This window comes from Nicotiana attenuata, chromosome 8 (genome assembly GCF_001879085.1).
Source record: "Nicotiana attenuata strain UT chromosome 8, NIATTr2, whole genome shotgun sequence".
Lineage (NCBI taxonomy): Eukaryota > Viridiplantae > Streptophyta > Magnoliopsida > Solanales > Solanaceae > Nicotiana > Nicotiana attenuata.
Window position 1 is genome coordinate 40,023,425 of NC_031996.1, and position 26,551 is coordinate 40,049,975.

The window sequence follows — 26,551 nt, forward strand, 5'->3', positions numbered from 1 at the left end:
TTTTGTGAACGTATTTTCTTTTTAGTCCGTTCCAAAAAGAATGACCCATTTTTAAATTTAGAAACAATTCAACTTAAATTTTCAATTCTACCCATAATGTGAAGTTTTTATAAGCCCTTTTCTGACTGTTTAGGTTATCAAATTTTAAAACTCGTTCATTTTTTCTTAAATTTCGTGCCCAATCAAACAGATTGACATAAATTGAAAATTAACATATTTCTTTTTCTTTTTTTGTCTTACGTGTCATCCTACTTTCCTTTTTGAAGCATCTTCTACTTTTTCTCTCTCCCATTGGCCACCACTAAAACCCCGCCCACACCCACTTTTCTTCTTTGTGTTGACTCCATCTTCTTCAAACTTTGCGCACATCTCTACTCTCTTGTCTTTTCTATCCGAAAAAAAAAAAAATGTCTTCTCTCTGTTCAAACTCTGCAACTTCTCTTAGCTCTACTGTCTCCTTCCAATCCAAAAATCCTCTTCTTCACACCATCTATAACTTCTTTCCTTCAATCAAAACACACTCTTATTTCCCATATACAGTTATCCGGTGCTCAATTCAAAAGCGACCTGAATATATACCGAGTAAAATCGCCGACCATAAATACGTACGCATTTTCGACACGACTCTCCGCGATGGAGAGCAATCCCCGGGCGCTACGATGACTACGAAAGAAAAATTAGATGTTGCCCGTCAATTAGCGAAACTCGGAGTTGACATAATCGAAGCTGGGTTTCCAGCTTCATCTGAAGCTGATTTTGAAGCTGTGAGATTAATAGCAGAGGAAATTGGAAATAATTATAGTGACGGTGATTATGTGCCGGTGATTTGTGGATTAGCGAGGTGTAATAAGAGGGATATTGATAAAGCGTGGGAAGCTGTGAAGTGTGCGAAGAAACCTAGGGTTCATACGTTTATAGCGACGAGTGAGATACATATGAAGTATAAGTTGAAGATGAGTAAAGAAGAAGTAGTGGAGAAAGCGCGGAGTATGGTTGCTTATGCGAGGAGCTTGGGGTGTGAGGATGTTGAATTTAGCCCTGAAGATGCCGGAAGGTTTGCATTTTTAACTTATGCAGATGAAAATAATGCACATTTGGTCTATGATTTTCAATCTAGTGTTTGTTTGGTAGGAAGGAAAATATTTTAAGAAAATAATATAGTTTCTATTAACCAATTCCCAAAAATATTTTCCTGTTATTAAAAGGAGAAATAAAGATATTCTTTGCTTGTGTTTTTCTCTATAGTCCATTTGAAATAATTTTTAAATTATAAAAAGAGTGTTGGATAGTGAGACAAAGTTACTACTGGGAAAAATATTTTCAAATGTACCAAACGCACCCCTGTTTTCTGAACCATTAGGTCATTGCTTTTAAGTTTTCGCTTCATACTGCTGACCCCACTTCCCCAGGGCATAATTATTGCATTTGGATATTTTTGTTTTATGATATGATGAAAATGTCTATTATGTGGTGGTTGTTTCAAAAATCTTAAAGAATAATTTTTCCATTTTTTTTTTTGCAACTAAACTTTTATTAGTGTTAAAACTGATTTTTTTTTTATAAAAAATTTGGGCAAAAAATGTTCCGCAATTTTCATGAACCAAAGTTTCTGATTCAATTTAGTACAACTAAAACACTCCACCTAAGTGGGCGTTTGGACATAAGAATTGTAAAATTCCAAAAAAAAGTGAAAATGGTATTTGAAAATTAGAATTGTGTTTGGACATGAATATAATTTTGGGTTGTTTTTGAAATTTTGTGAGTGATCTAAGTGAAAATTTTGAAAAACAGCATTTTGGAGTTTTTCAAATTTTTAAAAAATTCCAAAATGCATCTTCAAGTGAAAATTAGAAATTTTATGAACAAACACTGATTCGAAAAAAAGTGAAATTTTTTCCAAAATAAAGGAAAAATTTTCTTATGCCCCAACGGGCTCTAAGTGGGCATTTGGACATAAGAATTGTAAAATTTCAAAAAAGGGTTAAAAAAAATTTCAAGTGAAAATGGTATTTGAAATTTAGAGTTGTGTTTGGACATGAATAAAATTTTAGGTTTTTCTTAAAGTTTTGTGAATGATTTGGTGAAAATTTTGAAAAATAGCCTTTTGGAGTTTTTCAAATTTTTGAAAATTTCCAATATGCATCTACAAGTGAAAGTTGAAATTTTTTTTTGAACAAAAGCTGATTTCGGAAAAAAGTGAAATTATTTTGGAAAAAAGGAAAAAATTTCTTATGTCCAAACGGGCTCTAAGTATAGGCTATGGACAGAGTTTGTGAATTTGGGAATGTGGAGTGCGTAGAACGTATTCTTTTGGTTGTTTTATTGTATTCAGCTTACTATCCACGCAGTTAAGGGTTATTCTTCTTTTGAGTAATTAGTTGATTGCTTGGTGGACTGTCCTGGATGAATTTAGTTGTTTATTTAAATGGTGAGAATATAGTTGGTATATGGCCCTTAAAACTTTGAAAAGGCAATATTCTCTAGAGTCTCTTTAAATTGGTTCGTTTACTAAAGATACATGTTGATTGCATTATTCTAAGAATCATATATGAGTACATTTAATTATTTTGCAATATAATAATGCTTTCAGGTCTCGTGGAAAAACTTTATAGTAATTACTACTCGTCGATATTATTATGCCTTTTTGTATAATGAGTGGTATGGACTTTGAATTCTTTTTGACTCAAAGAAAAGTCTTGAACTTTACCTTTGTCTATATTAGTGGGAGACAATAAGTACCGAAATGATCGAGGTGCGTACAAGTCGATTCAAATACCATTAATTATAAAAAAAGTTTTAAACTTTAAAGAACCAAACTTGCTATTGCTTTCACGTCTAAAAGATTGAAGACTACTTTACTAATGGGTCGTTTGGTTCATGAGATAAGAGATATTAATCCCGGGATAAAATGTGGAATTATTTAATCTCGTGTTTAGTTGGATTTTTATTTTCGGTATAAGCAATTTCATAGTTAGTTATACCACAACTTTGGTATTATTTGTAGACCACATTCAATATGGTATAACAATCTAATCCTGCGATAAAACAACTAAATGACAAATGTCCCTTGTTTAACCAAAAACAGAATTCTCGGTCAAAGTCAATATCTAGAAGAAATCGGGTTACTGATAACCAAGATTTACTTCACTTTCCCAATGATTTTAGAAGAAATAGATCAAAGAATGAAAATAATTGACTGAGAAAATAAGAAATGAACTAATAATCACTCCCAAAAATTAGGGCTTAAAGCTTGGAGAATAACGCAAAGAATACTAGTATGGATTTCAATAATAATCGTTGCTTCTCTTTACAAATGAATGTCAGCCCTTATATAGGAGCGTACAATTGTAACAGTTCCCTTACTTACTTTGGGCCCATTGATGGGATTAATTGTATTGATTGCCCTATACAGCATGTAACTGTAACAGAAATATTTATGACTAGGATTCCGTTTAACTGCATCGATTTTCCTTCCTTATTTACTTCTGGTTCGTGTATCTTTCCATCTTTGCAGCCTTTATTCATTCCGCACCTATTTTCCTTTTACAGTTGTCAGGTCCGTTTCTCTCCTCAATATAACCCCGTGGGTGTTCCTCCCGTGCCTTTTCCTGCACTCTTTAATTCCTTATGTCAACATTCCACGTATCACGCCTCGTCAACTTGCTAACAGTCCACGTGTAATGTCTTTTTTCCACCAATGCATCCCTCTCTCTAAAGCTCCCCTTCCAAATTCCTTAAGATGACTAAGGTTAAAATTTAAAATAAAAATTTATCCAAGTTTATCTATTGTAGAACAAAACACATGGTTTTAATCCAATGAACCAACATCTACCAAAAAAGATATTTTTCTATTAAATCATTTTGTTCTGTCTTCCATCTAAAAAAGAATGATATATTTCAGATTTCTAGAGGTAAAGGAGTTGTTCTTTGATGGTGACTTTTTCATATGCCTTTTACATATTTTGAATTGCTAATTATTGTAACTTATACTCCCTCCGTTCCAAATTAGATGAGGTACTTTACTTTTTAGTATGTTTGAAAATAAATAACACATTTCTAAATTTGAGAATAATTCAACTTTAAACTTTTCATTTTATTCATTTCACCCTTAATGAAAAGTTTTTATAACCACACAAATGTCATAGCCCCACAAAACTTTTACCCTTAAGCTTTTAAGACCACAAGTTTCAAAAGTCTTTTTTTTCTTAAACTCCGTGCCGAGTCAAACTACTTCATCTAAGTAAACGGAGGGAGTAGTACTTTTAATGTAATTTCCAAATATGTAAATTTTATTTCAAAAAGCTTAAAGATTTTATGTCTGAATTCTCCGACAAAATTAAGAAGTTTGACCCTCGAAATCCACATGTATCAATTTTTTTTGAGATGGAGGGGGTACTATTTAATCCCCGTATTATAACCCACATTTGTAATTCTAGTATAACTTATTTGCAAACTAAACGGCCTAATAGTATTGAAATTGGGGAAAATGAAACACTTTCTTGCCCTTGCTTGGAAGTTGGATCTATTGACCAACTTTCTCTTCTAGACTGAGTGTATGTTTCCTGTTTATAGGTCCGAGCGTGAGTTCCTTTATCATATCCTTGGAGAAGTTATTAAAGCTGGTGCAACAACCCTTAACATACCTGATACTGTTGGATACACTGTGCCCACTGAATTTGGACAATTAATTGCTGACATAAAAGCCAATACCCCAGGAATTGAAAATGTGATCATTTCAACCCACTGCCAGAATGATCTTGGACTTTCTACTGCCAACACTTTAGCTGTACGTGCTCAATTTCTCCTGTGCCTAATGGTTATATGCTAGCTTAAGTTATATGAAAATTGATGCATGTTCAATTTCAGGGAGCTTGTGCAGGGGCAAGACAAGTAGAAGTGACCATCAATGGCATTGGTGAAAGAGCTGGAAATGCTTCTCTGGAGGAGGTGGGTGAGGGTCTTGTATGATGAAACTTCAGGTTCTTACTTGCATGATTTGAGGTCCACAAGAAAGGGGTCAGTAGTAGGTGGTAAGAGAAGGCATTAATGAGATTGTACAGCATAGGCTGTACAATGTTTTATCTATGGTATCATGAGTCTTTCCAGTCTTTTCCAAATTAAAAGGATGCCTTAATCTAGTCCTTCACACTCAATAACAAAGGAGTAGAAATAGTGTAACTGTTTAATGCTTATTTATGGAAGTTATTACTATTTTCTTTGTTAGAATTGGATGACAAAAAAAGTTGGATGAAGAAGAGTAAAAACAAGTACATACGTCTAACTATTTTGCCATATACTCCCTCCGTTCAAATTTATGTGAACCTGTTTGACTGGGCACGGAGTTTAAGAAAAAAATGAAGACTTTTGAAATTTGTGGTCCTAAACAAGTCAAAAAGGGGCTCAGAGTATTTGTGTGGTTATAAAAACTTCTCATTAAGGGTAGAATTGTAAGTTAAAGCTAAATTGTTACCAAATATAGAAAGGGTTCATTCTTTTTGGAACGGATCAAAAAGGAAATAGGTTCACATAAAGTGGAACAGAGGGAGTAATAGGTTTTATAATGTTCCTATATTTACTAAAAACGAAAGAAAGATGGATACTTCTCTTTTTGATAAGGAAAAGAGAAGGGGGTCAATACTCAATTTGAGACAAGGGAGTTTTTTTCCTTTTTTATACCTGTTCAAAAAACATTTGTAGTTTTGTAGGAACAACAACAACTACAACAACTACAAACCCAGTATATTCCCACAAGTGGGGTCTGGGGAGTGCGTATGCAGATCTTACCCCTAGGTAGAGAGGCAGCTTCCAATAGATAGTTTTGTAAGAAATAAAGGCTTTATTCCCTGTACTATTAATTATAACTTTCTCGGTTGCATAGTTCTAAAAAGGTGATATACAATCACCTTGATAGTAGTAATTGTTCGAGTTGAATTAACTCTTGCTTTAGAAAATGTTTCCAGTCAAATCAGGACATTTGATATGGTGTCAAAGGAGTATGTGTTGGTCTACTTACAAAGATGAGCTTGCTCATGAAATTATGAAATATCTAGAAAGGATGCCTGTTTTCATTTATATGTTTTCATGTTTCTGAATCAAAGCTCCAGAAAATATGGAGGATCATGTTTCCTTTAGACTTTAGTACATTTTTCGCTGTTGTTGAGATTGCTAAAACCGTTTAGTTGTATGTTTTCCCTTCTCTCTGAAAATTTGACGAGGCATGATATGCAGCAGCCAAAGGATAGAAAGAAAGAAAACTTTGGATAAATGAATATGATAAAATGCTGATCTAATATCCTCTTCTTGAGGTTGGTACTCCAACAATAACAACAACAAAGCCAGTGTAATCCCATAAGTGGGGTCTGGGAGAATAATGTGTACGCAGACCTTACCCCTACCTTGTGAAGGTAGAGAGGCTGTTTCCGGTAGACCCTCGGCTCAAGGAATGAAGTTGGTACTCCCTATGCTCCAAATTGAAATGTTTGGCTTTCCTTTTTGGAGTAGCTCCTAGCTACGAGTTATATCATGTCACTTTCTATGTTTTAAGCTCTAATTATTTCCTTTTTGAACTCTTGGAAAAAAGGATTAATGAAGTTTTAGCACTCTGTGATCTGCCATCTGATGTCAAGTAATTCACATAAAATATTCCAAAAAATACAAGCAATGTCAAAATAGGACATGTAAGTATTGACAAGGGTTCACACAGTAAAATCTAAGCCCTGACCAACTCTTCCTGTCCTGGTAAATGCTTGTTCATCTTCCAACAGGTTTCATACTGAATTTGGTGTAATATTTGCTTATGTATATGACGGACTAGCTACAACAACTTGCCTCAATCCCCAACAAGTTGTAGTCGGCTATATGAATCCTCATTCCTTCATTTAAGCTCAACTCATGTCATCATCATACAAAATAAAATAAAAGTGAAAAATCATATTAGAAATTCTCTAACAAGTCTAAAGCCTATTCCCAACTAGTAGATATCACCTATATGAATCATCTTCTTCCATTGTGCCTATTTTTAGCCAAGTCATCATGATTCCAAGGATTCTTAGGTCTTTCGTGACATATGACGGACCAACGTAAGTTGCTCGGACACGGGTGCGGATCCTTCAAGATGTAAATTCTAAGATTCAGGGATATGGATATGGGTGGGGGGATCCGACTAAAAATATTTCAGAAAAATAAAAATATAAAAATATCTCCAAATTATGAGAATTTTTGTGGAATACTTACATATAGTTTGTAAAGTGTGCATTTCTTTTTTATTCTCAAGTTGTAGGTAAGTAAAAGATTGATTCCTAGATAAGGTATGCTATTTTCTTTAAATTTACCCTAGTTTTGGTTCTGATTTCGGGAATCAAATAATATTTCGTCTCTAATTTTTCCGCCCGTCGTGGTCAAAGTATCGAAAATTGTTTGACCAGATCCGGTATGGAGATCCCATACCCATACCCATACCCATACCCATACCCATACTAGTGTCGTGTCGACACGGATGCGGCACCTAAACTGCCATGTCGGAGCAACTTAGGGACCAGCTACTTTTCTTTATTTGTTTTTCCGAAGACAAATAATATGACTTGAATAGTGCAAACTTGCAACCAATACTGGAATATTTTATGTGACAGTTGAAAACAAACAACTGACTTGTATAGGAATTCTTTTACCTCTTTGGTACATTTGTCTGTTTGGTCATAGTCTTGTGCTTTCCTTATTTCGTTTTAACTTTTTACCTTTTTCCTCTAATGAAATAGGTTGTAATGGCCTTAAAATGTCGCGGAGAGCAAGTATTAGGTGGCCTCTACACGGGGATTAATACTCAACACATTGTCCCGACGAGCAAAATGGTATCATACCCCTAGTTTCATCCTAATCCTCTAGAGACCTTTACCCATTAAACTGTGTTTTCTGTGTGTTTTATTGCTGACATATAGCTATGCAGGTGGAGGAGTACACTGGGCTTCAAGTGCAGCCACATAAGGCCATTGTTGGAGCTAATGCATTTGCTCATGAAAGTGGCATCCATCAGGTTTGTGTTACTTTCTCTAATTATAGCATGGATGCACCTAGACTTAATGTTGTAATATTTCCTTCATATTGCTAAGGCTGAACATAACATTTAGCTATTTAAGTTGATAGATCCATTCGTTAATCTACTAGTGTATTGTGTTTTACTGCCTCCTTTTGAGACAGTGGACACTTATTCAGTGTTCTCTGAAACTTAAATACGTGTATATATTTTGTGCAAGTTTGATGAAATGAAATTATCTATAGAAAAAGAAAACAAAATGGAATGTATAATATCAATTAAGCTGTATCACCAGCATGCTAGGTTCCAGAAGTGCTTCGGTTTAAGGTGCTAGCTCAAAATAATGATGTATGGGGCTGTTTTATGAGTAATTCAGGTTGTCTATGTATCTAACATTAAGTTGATGCCTAGAAGTTAAAAGGTTCAGAAAATCAGAAAAGAAGAAAAGAAGGGAAAGAGATCACTAGTTTTGGGAATTCATCATCAAACCAAAACTTGCTGAAAAGCTTGACGAAATTGTGAGAAATTAGAGAAAAAGAGGAGATATGTGGGAAACTTGATCATTTTATGAAATACAAGACATACTGATTTACTATATTTGTTCAATATGGGAAATGTTAAATTTAAGAACTTATCTCTTCTTATATTTCAAAATTTAGCATTCTAACTGTTTACCTCGAAATACGAGTAACAATTAAACTTGTAATGTGGTTATAAGGATACGTGATCTGATTCAACGCCAATTGATAAATGACTAGATAAATAAATGAATTAAATGATTAAGATGAATCAAACCAGTGTAGTTGCAGGCTATCGTCCCTGATTGGAACAGGCTCGAGATCAAGCGATAAGAACAACAAGAATAATAGTAAGTTATAAGCAAGTAAAAGAGCAGTGTATTGTTATTTCTTAGTCAGTCTCCCTTACAAATGAACAGGATTCCTCTTTATATAGTAGAGGAATCCTAAATAAGGTATAACTCTAATTTCGGAAGTAAAATCCATGATTGGTATCAATAACCATCAGCGGTTCTGTCGGTTCCGAGATTCACGCCACGATCCTCGACCAATCACGGATATCTTGCTCTTTCCATTACTAATCTATCCCCGATGTTACTGGTGTCTATCTTCCCTGGCTTTGATTGACACCAACCTCGATCTCGAACTCGATGCCTTAGCTCTTCGATGCAACGTCCTTGTTTCGATCAAATAGTGAAATCGGGTAGCCCCGATTTCTACCGTATAGACTAACATTATTAACATTCAAGTCCCCTCTCAAGTTAGATAAACCAACTTGAGGTTTCTTTAAAAATAAGAGTAAATAATCGCTAGAAAGACTTGTTGAAAACCATTGAAGAATTACTGAATCTCGCATGGGAAAGGCTTTGGTCCCCAGAATATCATCGGAAATTGTTTCCAGAAAAATGGCTAGAAAGAGGCATGTGTGGTAGAGTGATGAGAACTTAAATGGCTAACAGATGGTCGAGGTGAAGGACTGACGGGTTTCTAGGATGGCAAGCTTACGAAGAAGGGTTGCATGTGATGCCTTAGGCAAACCTTATATCGAAAAAAGGAGGGAAATATGAAGTACTATATAAGAGAGTAGAAGTTCACATGGTACGTGCATTTTACGCACGAAAGTGGCGTAGTCCTAAGGACAAATTCGTGAGTTTTGTCGGGTCAAACCAAACAATACATGCCATGAGCTTATGCTATGATCGTACCTATGTTGGTGGGATATAGCAGGTAACAGGGAGAATAATCGAGGTACGCGCAAGTTGGCCATACACCAAATTTATCTAAAGAGAATAAGAGAGAGAGGCATGTGTTCCCTGAATCTCATGGGAAAGTTAATTCTGGAACAATGGTCAAACAGAGGAAGGCCACCGAAATTGTCATCGGAAAGGCTCTGTTGCAAGAACAACTGCAGGAAAATAGGCAAAGAGGCACAACGGTAGGAAAAGAGGCACAGCCACGAAAAGAGCCAGGTGTTGGCAGAACAATAAAAGAGATATGGTGCTTGTTGGAATCGAAATAATCAAGTATCACGGGAAGTTAACAAAGTAAGCCTTGAACGACATTAAATCAGATGACAAAAAAAAAAATTTAACGTGGTTTGGTCAATCGACCTACATAGGAGTAATTCACTAATATAAAACAGAATACAAAAAATATCGAGAAAATACTTCTTCCCTAAAAAAGATTCTCTTATGACTATATTGTGGATGTCGTTAAAATGAGAAGGAAGGATTTTTAGTTTATAGAGATCCAAAACCTTTTCTCCAAGAAAAGGATTAGCCAAATATAAAAGATTTATGTTTTCCTTTAGGAAAAGTAAAATCAATTATGGTAAATGCTTTGTCTTTTCTTCAAGAGAAAGTAAAATTCAAATATGGTAAGAAACAACAAACAGCAAACAAATCCAGTGGAATCCCACTAGTGGAGTCTGGGGAGAATACCGTCTACACAGCCTTACCCCTAGCTTGTGTAGGTAGAGAGGCTATTTTCGATAGACCCCCGGCTCAGATCAACATAGTCACAGCAACAACGATATAGCAATAGAAGAGTCATGGAAAAGCAACAACATCAAAGTAGCAACAAAACCGAAACGGAAGCAACATCTAATAGTGATAGACATCCAAGAATATGACAAAATAAGAGTAATACTAAAACTACTGATGAGGACACGAAGAAAGCTCTACTACCTACTAACCTTCTACCCTAATTCTCGACTTCCAGAACTTTCTACCAAGGGTCTTGTCCTTAGTAAGCTTAAGAAACACCATGTCCTGCCTGATTGCCTCTCTCCATTACTTCTTCGGCCTTCCTCTACCTCTCCTTATACTCACAAAAAAACCTCTCACACCTCCTCACGTGGGTGTCAATGCATCTCCTCATCACATGCCTGAACCATCTCAGCCTCACTTTTCGCATCTTATTCTTCATGAGGGCTACCCCTATCTTTTCCCAAATATCTTCGTTTCTGACCCTATCCTTCCTAGTATGCCACACGTCCACATCAGCATCCTCGTTTCCGCTACTTTCATTTTCTGGACATGAGAGTTCTTAACTGGCTAACATAATCGGTCTAACCACTACTCCTAAGAACTTACCTTTAATTATAGAAGGCACATTCTTATAACACAAGACACCAGGAACAAACCTCCATTTCATCCATCTTGCTTCAATACGGTGTGTGATATCCTAATCAATCTAGCCTATACTGCTTCTTCTCCCCACATTTGGCCCCAAGTTCTTCATATAGTCGTCTGAATGCCATCGTCTTCACCGCCGTAACCACTAACTTCACCTCCTTATTGGCCGTCTTATACCACTTTTTATTCGTTCTCTTCTACTCCTCGTCTTTGCTTTCCATCAACTTCAAATATGCCGCCTTTTTTGTTTCTACATTCCCTTAGACCTCTATATTCCACCACTAGTCCCCTCTTGTCCACTAGAGTAGCTCTTCGAAACTCCCAACACCTCTCTAGGAAGCAGCTTGTTGTCCTGGTCGATATACTACTGGTATCCCCACTACTCGTCGAGGCCCCCATAGCCCTCATCTTCTCCCCCAACTCCTGAGATCTATCCTTAGCCAAGGTTCCCCACTTGATCTTAGGTTTTACAATATACAACCCTCTTTTTCCTATCTCTCTTAATCATCAAGTCCATAACCAAGAGCCTATACGATCATGAGATTCTCATTCGGGATAATCTTACAATCCGTGCATAAACTTCTGTCACCCTTCCTAAGAAGAAGGTAATCAATCTGGGTCTTGGCCATCATACTCTGGAAGGTGACCAAGTGCTCCTCCTTTTCTGGATAACTCGAATTAGCTATCACCAAATCAAAAGTTTTAGGGAAATCCAATAGCGAGATCCCACCTTTGTTTCTATCCCCGAAATCGAAGCCGCCATGTACATTGTCATATCCCTTAGAGCTCATCCTTATATGTCCATTAAAATCTCCTCCGAATAGTGGCTTCTCGGAGTGCGGAATAGCTCGAACCACCTTGTCCAAATCTTTCCAGAAGTGCCTCTTGACCTCCTCGTCCAAGCCGACTCGAGATGCCTATTCACTAATAACGTTGAAGGTAACCCCACGAACAACCAACTTAGTAGCCATCAGCCTATCATTCACCCTGCTAATCTCTACCACTTACTTCTTGAGATCCCTATCAACCAAATACATATCCGTTCTTGCCCCCAAGCCTCCTGAGTACCACAGTTTAAAACCGTCTACATCCCGTGCCTTAGTTCCCACCCGTCTAGTCTCCTGGACACAAGCTATGTTGATCTTACTCTTTTGGAGAATCTTCATTAGCTCTTTAGATTTTCCCTTCAAAGTACCTATGTTCCAAGACCTAATCCTCAGACTAGATGGTCCTTTGCCCCCGTTACCTCCCTTGCCCTCTGCCTCCCGCCCCACCCGAGGACAAGCTCTTACTTTACCATCTGTCACTAAAGTCGCTATACTCAAGGGTTGACTATGCATTCACTAAAGGGTCAACTATCGCTAACGGATAAACTATGCTAAAACTAGCACTGTAATCAAGAAATGAGCCTAAAATAATTGAATAAACACAAAAACTTAAAGGCACTAATAGTACAGATAAGCAAGCAGGTATTGTGCTAAGACTAGGGAAAACTATTGTAATTAACAAGGAATGGAGGTAGAAAGCGATAGGTGAATAGGAGGTATCAACTCTCGAGAGCTAGAACCTGGATTAGAGTCGGGGATGACGAGGCGTAGCTGCTGCTGCACGGCAGAATCAAATCCCAGATTCCTCTATGCGCCCAACTCTGCTGCCAACCGGATTTGCCCTCTTGCTGCCGCGTGAGCCTTATGCGATCTCTGATAGTAGCCGGAAAATATGTACCTGAACACAGAAAGCCAAGCAAGCAGGATTCCAAAAGAAAGAAGGAAGAGACGGCACGGTCACTGTTACCTCAGAATTGGTTACCGTTCAGATCTGGTGTAACCGAAATAGTCGCCGGCGGTAGGGGTAGAAGAGAAAGGCGAAAGGGGGGATAGAAAGTGGGGAGCCAGATAGATAAGAAAGGAAGAGACGAGAAGAAGAAACAGAAAAAGAGAAAGAAAAAGAAGAGCAGAGGCGAGAAGAACAAGAAGAGCAGAAGAGAAGATAGGAGAAGAGGAAGAGGAGGAAGGGCTACTTGTTGAAACCGGTGACTCGCCGGAGTTGGTGCTAAGAGACGTTAGCGTCGGTCAGTCAAGCAAGCAGAGAGAGAGAGAATCTCATTAAAAAATATGGTAAGAAAATCATGACAAAAACCTAACTGTGAGATTGCAAGAGTCACCGAATAAGAGGGCCGATGCCACTGAACCAGTCACCAAAAGAGGCATGATGCTGCTGGAAAGCTCACTAGAAAACAAGCAATATTGTTGGAACAATCATTGCAAAGAGGCCCATCTCCACCAAATCGATTACCGAAAAGAAGAAAGAATGCGAAATTTATGAAAAAAAAGAAGAAATATTTGGCTGGTCAAGCGACTTTAGGCATTGCCGGTATGCAAAAGCTGTTGATAATACTGTGTTCAAAATCCAGAAAATCAGAGAACTAAAGAAATGTTAGTTCAATAAACAAATCATAAATAATTTCGAGCCCACAAATTGTTTGTGTGTCCTTAAGGAATTTAATCGCTTCACTATTGCCCAAGGTTATGAATTAATTCCTTCCAGGATAGAACAAAATAACTATTCTGTGATAGCGGCACTACAAATCACAGAACTTCAGCGAACTCAACAAACAAAGCAAATCACACTTGACACTTGTATTTATTGGAAAAATAATGCAACAATGTAGTAAAGAGGGACAAGTTTTCAGATTTTCCATATGTAAAAATGTGGTCTAGATAATGAAAGGGTGAGATGAAGAGGTGCAATCCAAGAGGTACTTCTTCCATTTCCCATTCACACCCTTTAAAAAGAAACCCCAACAATCCCCCACATGAATGGGGAATGACTATCTGAAAATATGCATGCATAAAACTGTGTGATGCACAAGTAACGATTAATCGCATCTGGATAAGTAGGTTTCCCTTTGAACTTTCCGTTGTGAACTTATGTCGGATATACTCGGTCAATCGGTAGATTTGATATCTTTGAACCGTCGAGCTTTGGTGTATACCTAGACAACCATAAGTCACACAATCAATCCTTAACCGTCTTTGGTTCTCATTGTTGTGTTCGTTTCAGCCATGAACACCACCTGGTTTATAAGTGCGTAGAGAACTGGCCTTACAGAATTCTCCTTGAAGCGATTCACACTTCACACTTACATAGGTGATTCCTAAACGTGTTATCCCGTAGAGACACTATTTGATATACCCCGTATCAAACTTAGAAACCATTAAAAAGCCTTAAAGCTTTATCCTTGGTAACGAACATTGTCTCATCATGAGAATGGACCAAAAAGAAATTTTATTTGACAATGTTGAACCGTCGTTAATGACTTTGTTTGAGCTCCTTGAACCTAGATCTTGGGATCTCCAGTATTCTAGGTATAGTTACCACCACAATGACTTGTCCTCGGCCATAGTCCTATTCTCCTCGATGATCTAGTTAGGCCTTTTGTAAATGGATCCGATACATTATCGCTTGACTTCACATAGTCAATTATGATAATTCCCCTAGAGAGTAGTCTAGCGATTTTATATCTTCGTCGTTTTTGACAAGATTTTTCGTTATTCATAATGCTCCCAGCCCTTCCTATTGCCGCATGACTATCGCAATGTATGCATATAGGTGCCAATATTTTGGGCTAAGATGGAATTTTTTCAAGAAATTCCGGAGCCATTCAACTTCTTCACCGCCCTTGTCTAAGGCTATAAACTCAGCCTCCATTGTAGAGCGGCAATGTACGTTTGTTTGGACGATTTCCAAGACATTGCTCCGCCACTAATTGTAAAAATATATCCACTTGTGGATGTAGTTTAGGTTGATCCGGTGATCCAATTTGCATCACTCTACCCCTTAATAACTGCAGGATACTTATTATAGTGCAATGCAATGTCATGGATATATTTCAAATATCCCAAAACTCATTTTATTGTCATGATAGTTCAATGCGAACTTCCTTATGTCGTAGACTAATACATTTCGACCTTCTATTGCATATCATATTATTGACCACACTTAATGTAGTAATAGTATATTATAACAACAACTGGAATGATTGGCATCAGTTGTGGCCACATATATAACACATTTCGCAATCACTCCACCATTTTCAAGCATTTTGTATTCTATTAATTCATACGTATATATGATATGCAAATTATAGCACCTTCATTCATGAAACAAATCCAACTTGAAATAGATTTTGGTCATGTTCGTCAGTTGGTTCACCTTATTATAGACCAACGTATTAATACATTCGTTCATGAACGGTCATGTTTATACAAAACATACAAACGCACTTGTCATGAAAAGTCACAGCCTTCCAGGTGACACCCTTTCATAAAAGAGCTAAACATTATAAATGTTCAAGAAAGAATAAATCGTTTCTGGAAAGGCACGTAAACGTCTTTCGAATTTATAATTTCATCACTAGTCATCACTAAGACTGAACAAGTAATGAATTCACCGACTATCATATCAATGTCCATTAAGGATTGGTGGGATCAAAAATTATATCATTTAAACATTACGTCTAACATTGGCTTTTGTCGTGCATCAGCTAAGGCCCCCACATTTTTGTCATGCATAAGCTAAAAGCCCCCACATTTTAAATATTTCATCAATATATCATCCACATATAATCAAATAATGACTATATGATTTGAAGTATTCTTAACGTAAACACATTTGTTATACTCATTAATTTGAAACCATTTGATAATATTGTTTGGTCAAATTTCGTATGCCATCATGAGATTCTGATTAATTTCTTAATCTCAATTCTAGTCCAACAGAAGAACACAAAAGCACCACTTTTAACTTTGAGTGCAGATTTTGTCTTCTGTCACCATAATCATGATTCGAGTAATCCACTCTAATTTTCTTTTCCAGCCATCCGAAATTTAAATTCCTTAAGATTGTTGATAATACTGTGTTCAAAATCCAGAAAATCAGAGAATGTAAAGAAATGCTAATTCAATAAACAAATAATAAAATAATTTCGAGCCCACAAATTGCTTGTGTGTTCTTAATAAATTTAATCCCCTCACTGTTGTCCAAGGTTATGGATTTATTCCTCCTAGGATAGAACTAAATAACTATTCTGCGATAGCGGCACTACAAATCACAGAACTTCAGCGAACTCAACAAACGGACCAAATCACACTTGACACTTATATTTATTTGAAAAATAATGCAACAATGTAGTAAAGAAGGGACAAGTTTTCAGATTTTCCATATGTAAAAATGAGGCCAAGCCTCTAAATTTATAGACAATTAAAGGGTGAGATGAAGAGGTGCAATCCAAGAGGTGCCTCTTCCATTTCCCGTTCACACCCTTTAAAAAGAAATCCCAACATAAGCTATCTAGATCTCTAACAAGATTGTAAATAATTTGATACCATGTGAGAGATAAGAGAATAGAAGAAGAGACGTTTTAGAAGTAATTAAGAATGTAAGCTTTACAATGGCTTGCCAAACCAGTATAAAGACTTTTCATCCATCAAAGAGAGAAACCCTCAAGTCCAAAAAGAATCATCCCATTAGAAGCCTCCATGTATATTTTTTTTAGCCGTTATATACAGAATACCATTGGTGCTCATAGTCCAGGAGGTTAAAAATTAACTTCAAGAGATGTAACCACTCTTTCATCTCTGAGATTTTCCATTTAGTTTTTGGCTTTTTCACTTAAAGGTGCACATTTACTGTTACTTTCTCTCTCTTAATCTATCAATGTATATTCAACATGTCTGTTATAGCTCAATCCAATGATTTTTTCGGCTGACTGTTCAGATTCATCTTGGACTTAAATTATTTCTGTTATTATTCGTTGATTATTTGTAGTAAGCTAACCATCGGTCCCTCTGTCTTTTTCGTTGTCTAGTGATTAGTTTTTCTAACTTTCAATAATCGTACAGTTCTCAACTAATGAAGCGATAATAATCTAAGTCTCTTTTGTCTTTTCACTTCTCTTTTTATATGTTATAGGATGGAATGTTAAAACACAAAGACACCTATGAGATTATATCTCCTGAAGATATTGGGCTTAATCGTGCTAATGAAGCCGGTATTGTCCTTGGGAAACTCAGGTATGATCTTGTTCTCCAGCCAATAATTATTTTTGTAATGTCATAGTGATCATTCAATTTCTTTGCTTTCATCTATATTTATAATATGCTCTTTACTTTGCTTTCACATTTCATATTTCCTTTTAGTCGGTAATATGGAAAAATATTTTAGTACTGGAATCTAGCTCCATGAACTCCGTGCCGTTAGACTTTGCTTTTACAATTACTATTTCCGTCTAGTCGCTATCATGCAAATATTTCTTTTAGTACTGAAATAGTGCTCCATGAACTCCATAATGTTACTATTTTTGACAGTAAATCGTCCTCCATTGTTATAAAGTAGTATTTCAGTATTTAGTATCTCTCTTTTATGTTGAGCTAAAATCTTGTTGAGATTTTCTTGCTATAATTTCATGTTTGTCACTATCGTATCACAACATCTTTATAATCTTTACCAATCTCCATCTCGCCCTCGTAATTTCTCATTTACTACATTCACATTGAACTACATCCTTCCTTTTAGGAAATTGATAACATTTTGAAAACTTTTTGCAGTGGGCGCCATGCATTGAAATCCAAAATGCTTGAGGTAAGTGACATGCCCTATCAATTGCATATTCCGTATATTTTAAAAATAGGGATCAATCGATTTAATCCTACTCCAGCTTGGATATGACATTGAGGGAAAAGAACTAGAGGACCTCTTCTGGCGATTTAAGTCCGTGGCTGAGAAGAAAAAGGTAACTGAATGGTTCATATTCTCATTACCCGGCGCTAGAATTTGTGTTGTCCATAGTTTCTTCAGTTCATTCATGAGCGTTATCTGGTCTGAAAGCAATATACAAGCTGGAGCAGAGGAAATGTTTTGTCTCTTTGTTGATCTTCCCTACTACTGCTCTTTCAGAAAGTTACAGATGATGACATAATAGCACTGATGTCAGATGAAGTTTTCCAGCCTCAAGTTGTTTGGCAACTTGCAGATGTACAGGTACATGAAATTCTTTCTCTGTTTTTGCAGGTCTTTTTTGATTTCTGAGTTCTGGATTATTAAGAATAGTTCAGCTATTCAAATGATTCACTGCTCAATGTACAGATTACCTGTGGAAGTCTTGGCCTCTCTACAGCAACTGTTAAGCTTATTGACAGTGATGGTCAAGATCATGTTGCTTGTTCTGTTGGAACCGGACCAGTTGATGCAGCGTATAAGGCAGTTGACCTCATTGTAAAGGTTTAAAATGGAACTGAAGCTCTCATAATAGTGTAGCTTGTCACCCTAGTAGGACAGAGAATTTATTGCTAGCAGCTTTATAGGAATGTTATCCAATTTTGCAGTTGCTTTGATTGGTAAAAGCCTCCGTAAGGCCGAGTCATATTCAAAGACCACACGGATAATAATTGCATGGTCTCCCTGGCTTGTTAATGCATCAGGTTTGAGTTTTTGTTGGACAAGCATTTGAAGTAGGATTGTTCTTGTTGATAGACATATTAGCTGAGTTCTGTTTCATTTTCATTACAAGCATCCTGGTCAGTGGATTAATTATGAGGTTTGCTTTTCATGGAAAGGGTAATTCCTCTCCGTAGTAGCCTAAAAAAGAAAACTATGTTAGACATGCATTTCAAGCCAGAATCCTGCACTTTTAGTTGTGAAACTTTGCCTTTTATGCTGTGCTTTATAATGTTCGCCAACTGCATCAATATGCTGTTCCTCATTATGCAGGTACCTATAACACTCCTCGAGTATTCCATGAATGCAGTCACAGAAGGTATAGATGCCATAGCCTCAACCAGAGTGTTAATCCGCGGGGAGGATGACCATGCTATAACCAATAGTTCAATTGGACCGACTCTTCACCGTACATTTAGGTGTGAAATTTACTTTAAATATTGTTTGCCTTTATCCCTTTCAGTTCTTTCATGTAGAGTAGGGGAACATGGACATGACAGCGAGTCGGAGATAAGTGTTTACATGGATCATTTTCCAAAGAATGACACAGTATGGAAGTGAAATGTAGCCAATGCTATAAATCTAGGGCCAACATAAGAATATAAAATTATATAAAAAATATGAACGGTAACAAAATTTGGTATCTGTCAGACATTTATATAATATAAAATATATCACAGGTTATGAATCTCAGTAGCTAAATGTCAAACAATATAAACTAATACAATTCATACTTTAAGCAGAATCCTAAATCGACACCACATTTTTGTTTATGCTACTGCAACCCTCATTCATGTACAAATGCATCAGGGACCTTTCGAACACTGCTTGCGTCCAACTGTCAATCTGAGTGTTCTTTCTACTCCTCTTTTGTCGGTTGACTTATTCTAAGAAACTCCAGTCCCAGTGTGTCCAACAAACAGGAGAGTCAAATGCTCAACAAAGTAATTACATGCTTGACCGTATATCAAAACATGTCCTACCTATGCATGCGTCCAGTATGTATGTTGATACATGAATATCATCTCTCCAGGCGACTCGCGTGCTTACCGGAATAAATTCATCAGTTTTTCTTTTTGACGTGAAATGTTCTTGTCTTCTCTCTTCTGCCAGTGGAACTGGAGCTGATATGGACGTTGTTATATCTAGTGTCCGAGCCTATATTGGTGCATTGAACAAAATGTTGAGTTTCGGGAAGCTGGTTTCGAGATACAACAAGCCTGAAGGTAGTGTGGTAGTATAAATGATGGTGTGTGATCAAGGAATAAACTCCTGCCTCCATCTCTTGCAAATTTATGTTCCAATTTCTTGTATCATTTCTCTTATCAATTGTATAGGAGTAGGGAACTTATCCAGCATTCTAGGACTGCCTGTAAGAACTGGCGATGGTAAACGGCAAATGTGAGTCATCGTGCATTTTCAATTACTCCTGTATTCTCTCCATTCTTCTGCAGGTTGATGTACAGCTTGTTGTTTATGCTGGAACAAAGCTTAAATATTTCTTAATGTATGAAAACCATTTGATCTTTGTGTTGTACCAATTAAACAGACACATTAATGATATAAGATGTGGTTTAGCTTTATGCTTATGCATTACTAAGTTGAGTTTCTTTTTGATTGTTAGTTACAGAAACTTCTCAGGTTTCCCCTGATCACATAGGTTTTCTAAGGGTTTCTAAATTTGCAAAATCTTTTACTGTTAATTTTTTTATTGATGATATTAACATTTATCTGGTTAATTGATTGATGTTCCTATCCAAAGGAGTATTGGGACTTTTTTTCAGTTTGCCATCTAAATTTATAATTACTTTTAATCCAAAATTTCTGATTTCTTTTTCGCAAGGGGCCGTCTTTCCTTTTTGTCCCTTTTAAGCACTTTATCCCTAATATTTACCTTCACCTTATAACTAGAGCCTCTTCCATTATGTGTTTGATATTTTGAAAATATTATATTGTGGATGTTCTTTTTTTGAACATAAAATGTACTTATATTAATAATAACTAGGGTACGTGACACGTTGCACGGTCGTTATTACACATGCCTCGATGGGCTAAAGTTATGCCTTTTAAGGCATTGTCATTACCTAATGCAGCCATATTATAACACATTTCAGTTGAACATTTTCTTACATAGGCAAAACCATCCTGATCTTTGTGACAGGCATCTATTACAAATTCAGGTGGTAAAACAAAGGAACATAACTTATTATAGCTAGTTTGCATAAGAGCTGCTTTTGCCAAAAGATGTGCTACCATGTTCCCCTCGCAGAAGCTATGCTTCATTGTGATCTCCCCTTGTAGCATTGCCTTCTCCATTAACCACCTGCATTCATAGATTAAATCATTGTAAGTTGTACAATCATCGTGAAGAAAATGTATGACCTCCGTGGCATCTGTCTCTACTTCAACTAGGAAGATTTTTTCCCTGATAATTAGTTGAAGTTCATGCCGTAATGCTTGTAATTCCGCTTGGATTGGTGTTGTTGCATGTATTTTTTTGAAATAGCACATTCTCCATTGGCCTTTGTTGTTACGAATAGCTCCGCTGATTCCCCCTTGAAGACAGTTGCTCCTAAAGGCACCATCAATGTTGATCTTATACCAACCTTTTGGAGGAGCCTGCCACTTTACATTAATGCTCATTTTTATGTTATTAATTGTAGCCCTAGACATTAGTAGGTTGTATTCAACAGCTTGGTCAACAACTCTTTTCGTATTGATATGATTAGTGATATTGTTTTGGTTGTTGTGATTTCTGTTGTTCCAAATTGCCCATAGGGCGAACGGGAATATATTATCCTATGTTATGTATTTATTGATCTTAGTGCGATTTACATTCCTATGAAGGTCAACCCAGTGAGTTGTATGCATTTGGGGGTTAATAGTCACACCCATTGATTGCCAAAATGATTGAGCAATGGTACATTTCCAGAAGATATGGATTATAGACTCATTGGTGTCTTTACATATTGGGTAGTTAGGGTCTATATTAACACCAATTTTGCCTAGGTAAGCTCTAGTAGGAAGACGTTTGTGTTAGCATTTCCATATAAAGATTTTAATCTTGTTAGGGCATTTGAGGTCCCAGATGCAATTGAAATTGAGGCTTGGAGATACTTGCTCATCAATTAGCTTGTAGCATGAATTTGTGGAGAACACACCATTATGGTTTATACTCCATATGAGATTATTGAGAGGTGTAATATGCCTATTGGGGTTTAAAGCATTGATGTTAGTGATAATACTTTCGGGTAGTTAAAAGTAAATTTTCTCTAGGTCCAAAGACTCTATATCACAAATATCCTTAATTTTTAAGCTATTTTCGTTAAGAGCTAAGGGGCCTATAATATTACTTCGAAGGTTGGTAATATTGGGATCCAGTTTGTATCCCAGACATTCATATTAGAATGTTGGTTTATTGACCACCTAATGCCCTTATTACAAACAGTCCATCCTTTTAGGAGACTGTTCCAAGTGTTTGAACAACCATTTGTTCTTCTACTTTTTCCATATATACTAATAAGAACTTTAGCCCAAAGAGAGGATGGATTATTAAGAATTCTCCATGCTAGGCTGGTTAGTAGGGCTAAGTTTTTTGACTTAGCTTTCTTAATACCTAGGCCACCTAGGACTTTTGTATTAGTAACAATGTTCCACCCAATTAGGTGAAGCCTTTTCTTTTCCCTCGTAGTTCCCCATAGGAAGTCTCTCTGTATTTTGTCTATTTCCTTTAGGATTTTGGTTGGTAGGAGAGATATTTGCATTAGGTGATTTGGAATTGTATTGAGAGTAGAGGCTACTAAGGTACCCCTGCCCGCCATACTTAACCACCTAGCATTCCAATTTTTAATCTAGCACGCATTTCGTCAATTAAATGTTGATAATCCTTGTGCTTAGGGTTGTTGTTAAGTATGGGAATGCCTAGGTATGTGCCAAAAGTGTTACTAATTTTAATGTCAAAGATCCTTGTAGCCGGGTCTTTGGTAGGGTCTTTGCAGCTTTTTAACACAAATAATTTGGATTTTTCTTTATTGATATTTAATCCAGAGAGGCAACAAAAGCTCTCCATGCTTCTCCAAATTTTTCTAATAGTTTTTGTATTGGCTTGACCTATTAGGGTGAGGTCATCAGCGAAGAATAAGTGTGATAAGGGGGGACACCTAGGATTTAGTTTAATAGTATCCCAATTCCATGTTTCTACTTGGTTATCAATATTTTTGGAAAGCATATCCATGCATACTATGAATAAGTTAGGAGACATGGGGTCACCTTGTCTAATACCCCTTGTGGGACAAAATTCTTTTGTTTTATTACCATTTACCAAGATGGAGATGGTACTTGTGGTAATGCAGCTAAGAATAAGGGCTGATATGTCAGGAGAAAAATTAAATTTTTTTAGTGTTCTGTAGATATAAGACCATTCTAATTTGTCGAATGCCTTTTCCAGATCAAGCTTTAGTATTAAACTTTCCGTTCCTTTGGTTGAGTTAAACTTTTTTAATACCTCTTGGATAATAATAGAATTATCACTAGCCCGCCTATCTTTTAGGTGTTGTAGGTAAGGCTTGACTCGATTGGCAATAACTTTGGTTATAACCTTGTAAATTGTGTTGCACAGGCTAATAGGCCTAAAAATTTTCAGGTTATTAACATTGTTGAATTTTGGGATTAAGCACAGATAAGTTTTGTTAATGTCATGGGGCATTATTTTGGTGTCAAAAATTTTGTGGCACAGATTTATGACCTTACTTCCTAGTATGTGCCAATTTTTTTGGAAAAAGAACGGGTGTAACCCGTCAGGGCCTGGGGCTTTGTAGGGTTTAAAGGAGAAAACAACTTCCCTTATCTCATGATTTCTTAAGAGTTTATCTAGGCTCGAGAGGTCAATTTTTGAGAAGCTTCCCTGTCCTTTTTAATAGTTAACCAGTTAGTTTTTTCGTGGGAGGTTGTAAAAATACTTGAGAAGTAATTTGTTATAGGGTTCATTAGGGAGGTTTGGTCCTCAATCCAATTTTCTGAGTTATCTTTGAAGAAGACAATGTTATTCCTCCGTCTTCTATTGGTGGCTTTAATATGGAAAAATTTGGTATTAGCATCCCCGTCATTTAACCAATTAACTCTAGAGCGTAGTTTCCAGCAGTCTTCTTCCATTTTTATAATGGTGTTATAGTCTTCAATGAGGGTTAATTCTAATTCTCTAAGGTAGTGACTTGTTGTATAGTTAGGAGAATTTTGTATTCCAGCAATTCTTTTCTAAATTTTCCCTTTTTTAGCAAAAATATTGTCAAAAGGTATTTTTTTTTCCATTCTAAAACATTATTTTTAAAAGACTCCATGCCTCCTACTATGTCTTTATTTTCCCAGCTATGTGACACAATCCTAGGAAAATCCGGATGGGAGCACCAAAAAGTTTCTATTCTAAAGGGCCTATGATAACTAGTGTTAATTCTATTGTTAAATTTTGATGAGAATAGGGTTATGGTCCGAGTGAATTTTGGGAAGGTGAGTTATGGTGACATTAGGAAAAGCTTGTAACCAATCTTCATTAGAGTAGACCCTATCTATTCTTTCCATGATTAGACCCTTTTTTCTTCTACGATGGTTGGACCATGTGTATTTACAACCCTTAAATCCTAAGCACTCTAGGTTACAATCATTCGGCAGTCTATTAGTGACTTAGCTCATTTTTTATTAATAATTCTACCATCAAATTTATCCCCGGAGTTCACTACTTCACTAAAGTCACCCCCAATTAACCAAGGTCCTTTGTAGTGATCATACATATTTCTAAGATTATTCCATAACAAATGTCTAACTGTTATGTCATTGTTAGCATAAATAGCACTAAATAACAAAGAGAGATTTTTGGGTTTTACCTCAATCATTGCATGTATTGCCTGACCATTCCTAGTGAAGTTGTTGACAGTCACCATGTCATGATTCCACAGGATAACTAAACCACCAGCTTGCCCAATTGCAGGAACCTCAATCAACTCAGTGAAGTTAAATTCTTCTAAGATAGATATATGACTCTCCATTTTGGTCTCCAATAAAGCAACTAAACATGGTCTGTAGATATCCATAAGCTCTCTAAAGTGCCTCCTAAAGTTGGCATTGTTAGCTCCTCTAACATTCCAAATTACAAAATTGTTTGGTTGATTCATGGAGTGATTATTGATTGGGTTGTTGTAGTAGTTCCTCCTGAGGGAGGGAACTAGTATCACCACATTTTTCGCCACTGTCGGATCCTGTGGAGGTCGAATGTCCAATAAGCACTTGAAAGTGTCACTAGGCAACTGAAGATAGACTTCCTGTCTAGCATCTCCTTGAATATGAGTATTTTTACCTCGCTTAGTGTGATGACCTGAAAGGTCATCTCGTGTTTTAGAACCCAATTCGGGGTTCCGAGGCCTTCAAAACCTTATTTTCTTTCTTCTCAATTTGCGTGCGCAGTTCGACCGCGTTTCCAGAAAATCTTTATGTGAAAATTTGAGAAAATATTAAGTTTTGCCTTTAAAAGTTGATTTTAGTTGACTTCGGTCAATATTTTGAGTAAACGGACCTGGACCCGTATTTCGACGGTCCCGAAGGGTCCGTAGTAAAATATAGGACCTAGGTGTATGCCCGAAATCGAATTCCGAGGTTCCTAGCCCGAAAAATGAATTTTTGATGAAAATTGTTAAACTGGAAATATAACGGTTTTAAGAGTTTGTTTAATAATTGATTTTGTTGATACCGGGTCCGTACTGTGGTTTCGGAGCCTGGTACAGGTCCGTTATGATATTTATACCTTATCTGTGAAATTTGGTGACAATCCGCACTGATTTTTGACGTGATTCGAACCTTGGGTTGAGAAAATAGAACTTTTGAACTTTCTTGAAAATTTCATACAATTTGATGCTAAATTCGTAGTTCTAGGTGTTATTTTGGCGATTTGACCGCGCGAGCAAGTCTGTATGATGTTTTTAGACTTGTGTGCATGTTTGGTTTGGAGCCCCGAGGGCTCGGGTGAGTTTCAGATAGGCTACGGGGTGATTTACACTAAGGAAATCTGCTGTGTTTGCTGCTTCTGGTATGCTGATACTTTGTGCTTCGCGTTCGCGAAGCAACTCTCGTGAACGCGAAGTGCAAGCTGGACTGGGGAGGGATTTCTTCTATGCGAATGCGAGGCTTCGGTAGCGAACGCGGATCACTGGGGGGGTTAGCTCTTCGCGAACGCGACCAACCTTACATGAACACGTAGTGTATTGGAGGTGGGCTGGGGAAATCATTGAGTTGCTCTTCGCGAACACGGTCCCAGACCCGCGAACGCGATGGTCAGGGGGACAGACCATCGCGAACACGAGCATCTCTTCACGAATGTGAAGGCCCTTCTGGCCGCAATGCATCGCGAACGCGACAAGTCTCTCGCGAACGCGAAGATGACCTGTCCAGTGTTTTAAAAACAGCATCAAAAACGGAAATTGGCCATTCTCTCATATTTTCAAAACCAAGAAGGCTTAGAGGCGATTTTCAAGAGACAAATTCTTCCCCAAAGTGTTGGTAAATGATTCTAAACTACTTTCTTCCAATTACCCATTGTTTTTCATCAATTTTCAACCTAAAATCTAGAGTTTTCATGGTAGAAATTGCTGGTTTAGGTAGAATTAGGGATTTTTGTATAATTGGAGTTTAGACCTCGATTTGGGGTCGGATTTCGAAACTAATTACATATTTAGGCTCGGGGTGAATGGGTGAATGGGTTTTGGTCCCAACCTCGAGTTTTGACCAAGCGGGCTCGGGGTCGGTTTTTGACTTTTTTGGGGAATTGTTGGGAAACTTATAATTATGCATTGGAATGGATTTCTTTAGCGATAATATATATTATTAAG

General features: G+C 36.9%; 1 protein-coding gene across 2 annotated transcripts; it reads left to right on the forward strand.

Annotated features, from left to right (window-relative positions):
* LOC109231311 (2-isopropylmalate synthase A) lies at positions 287–20,269 on the forward strand. 2 transcript variants are annotated; one of them, XR_002068789.1, is made up of 12 exons: positions 287–1,054; positions 4,573–4,786; positions 4,867–4,947; positions 7,755–7,847; positions 7,943–8,029; positions 17,157–17,257; positions 17,792–17,825; positions 17,902–17,976; positions 18,141–18,224; positions 18,330–18,464; positions 18,569–18,664; positions 18,954–19,043. XR_002068789.1 is itself a non-coding variant. In XM_019396939.1 (12 exons), the coding sequence occupies exons 1-12, from the start codon at positions 408–410 to the stop codon at positions 19,921–19,923; spliced, it is 1,827 nt and encodes a 608-aa protein (XP_019252484.1). In that variant the 5' UTR covers positions 288–407; the 3' UTR covers positions 19,924–20,269. The 2 variants fall into 2 exon arrangements, 1 of the variants encoding a protein (XP_019252484.1); XM_019396939.1 differs by lacking the exon at positions 18,569–18,664 and adding an exon at positions 19,794–20,269 and having other exon boundaries at positions 288–1,054; positions 18,954–19,099.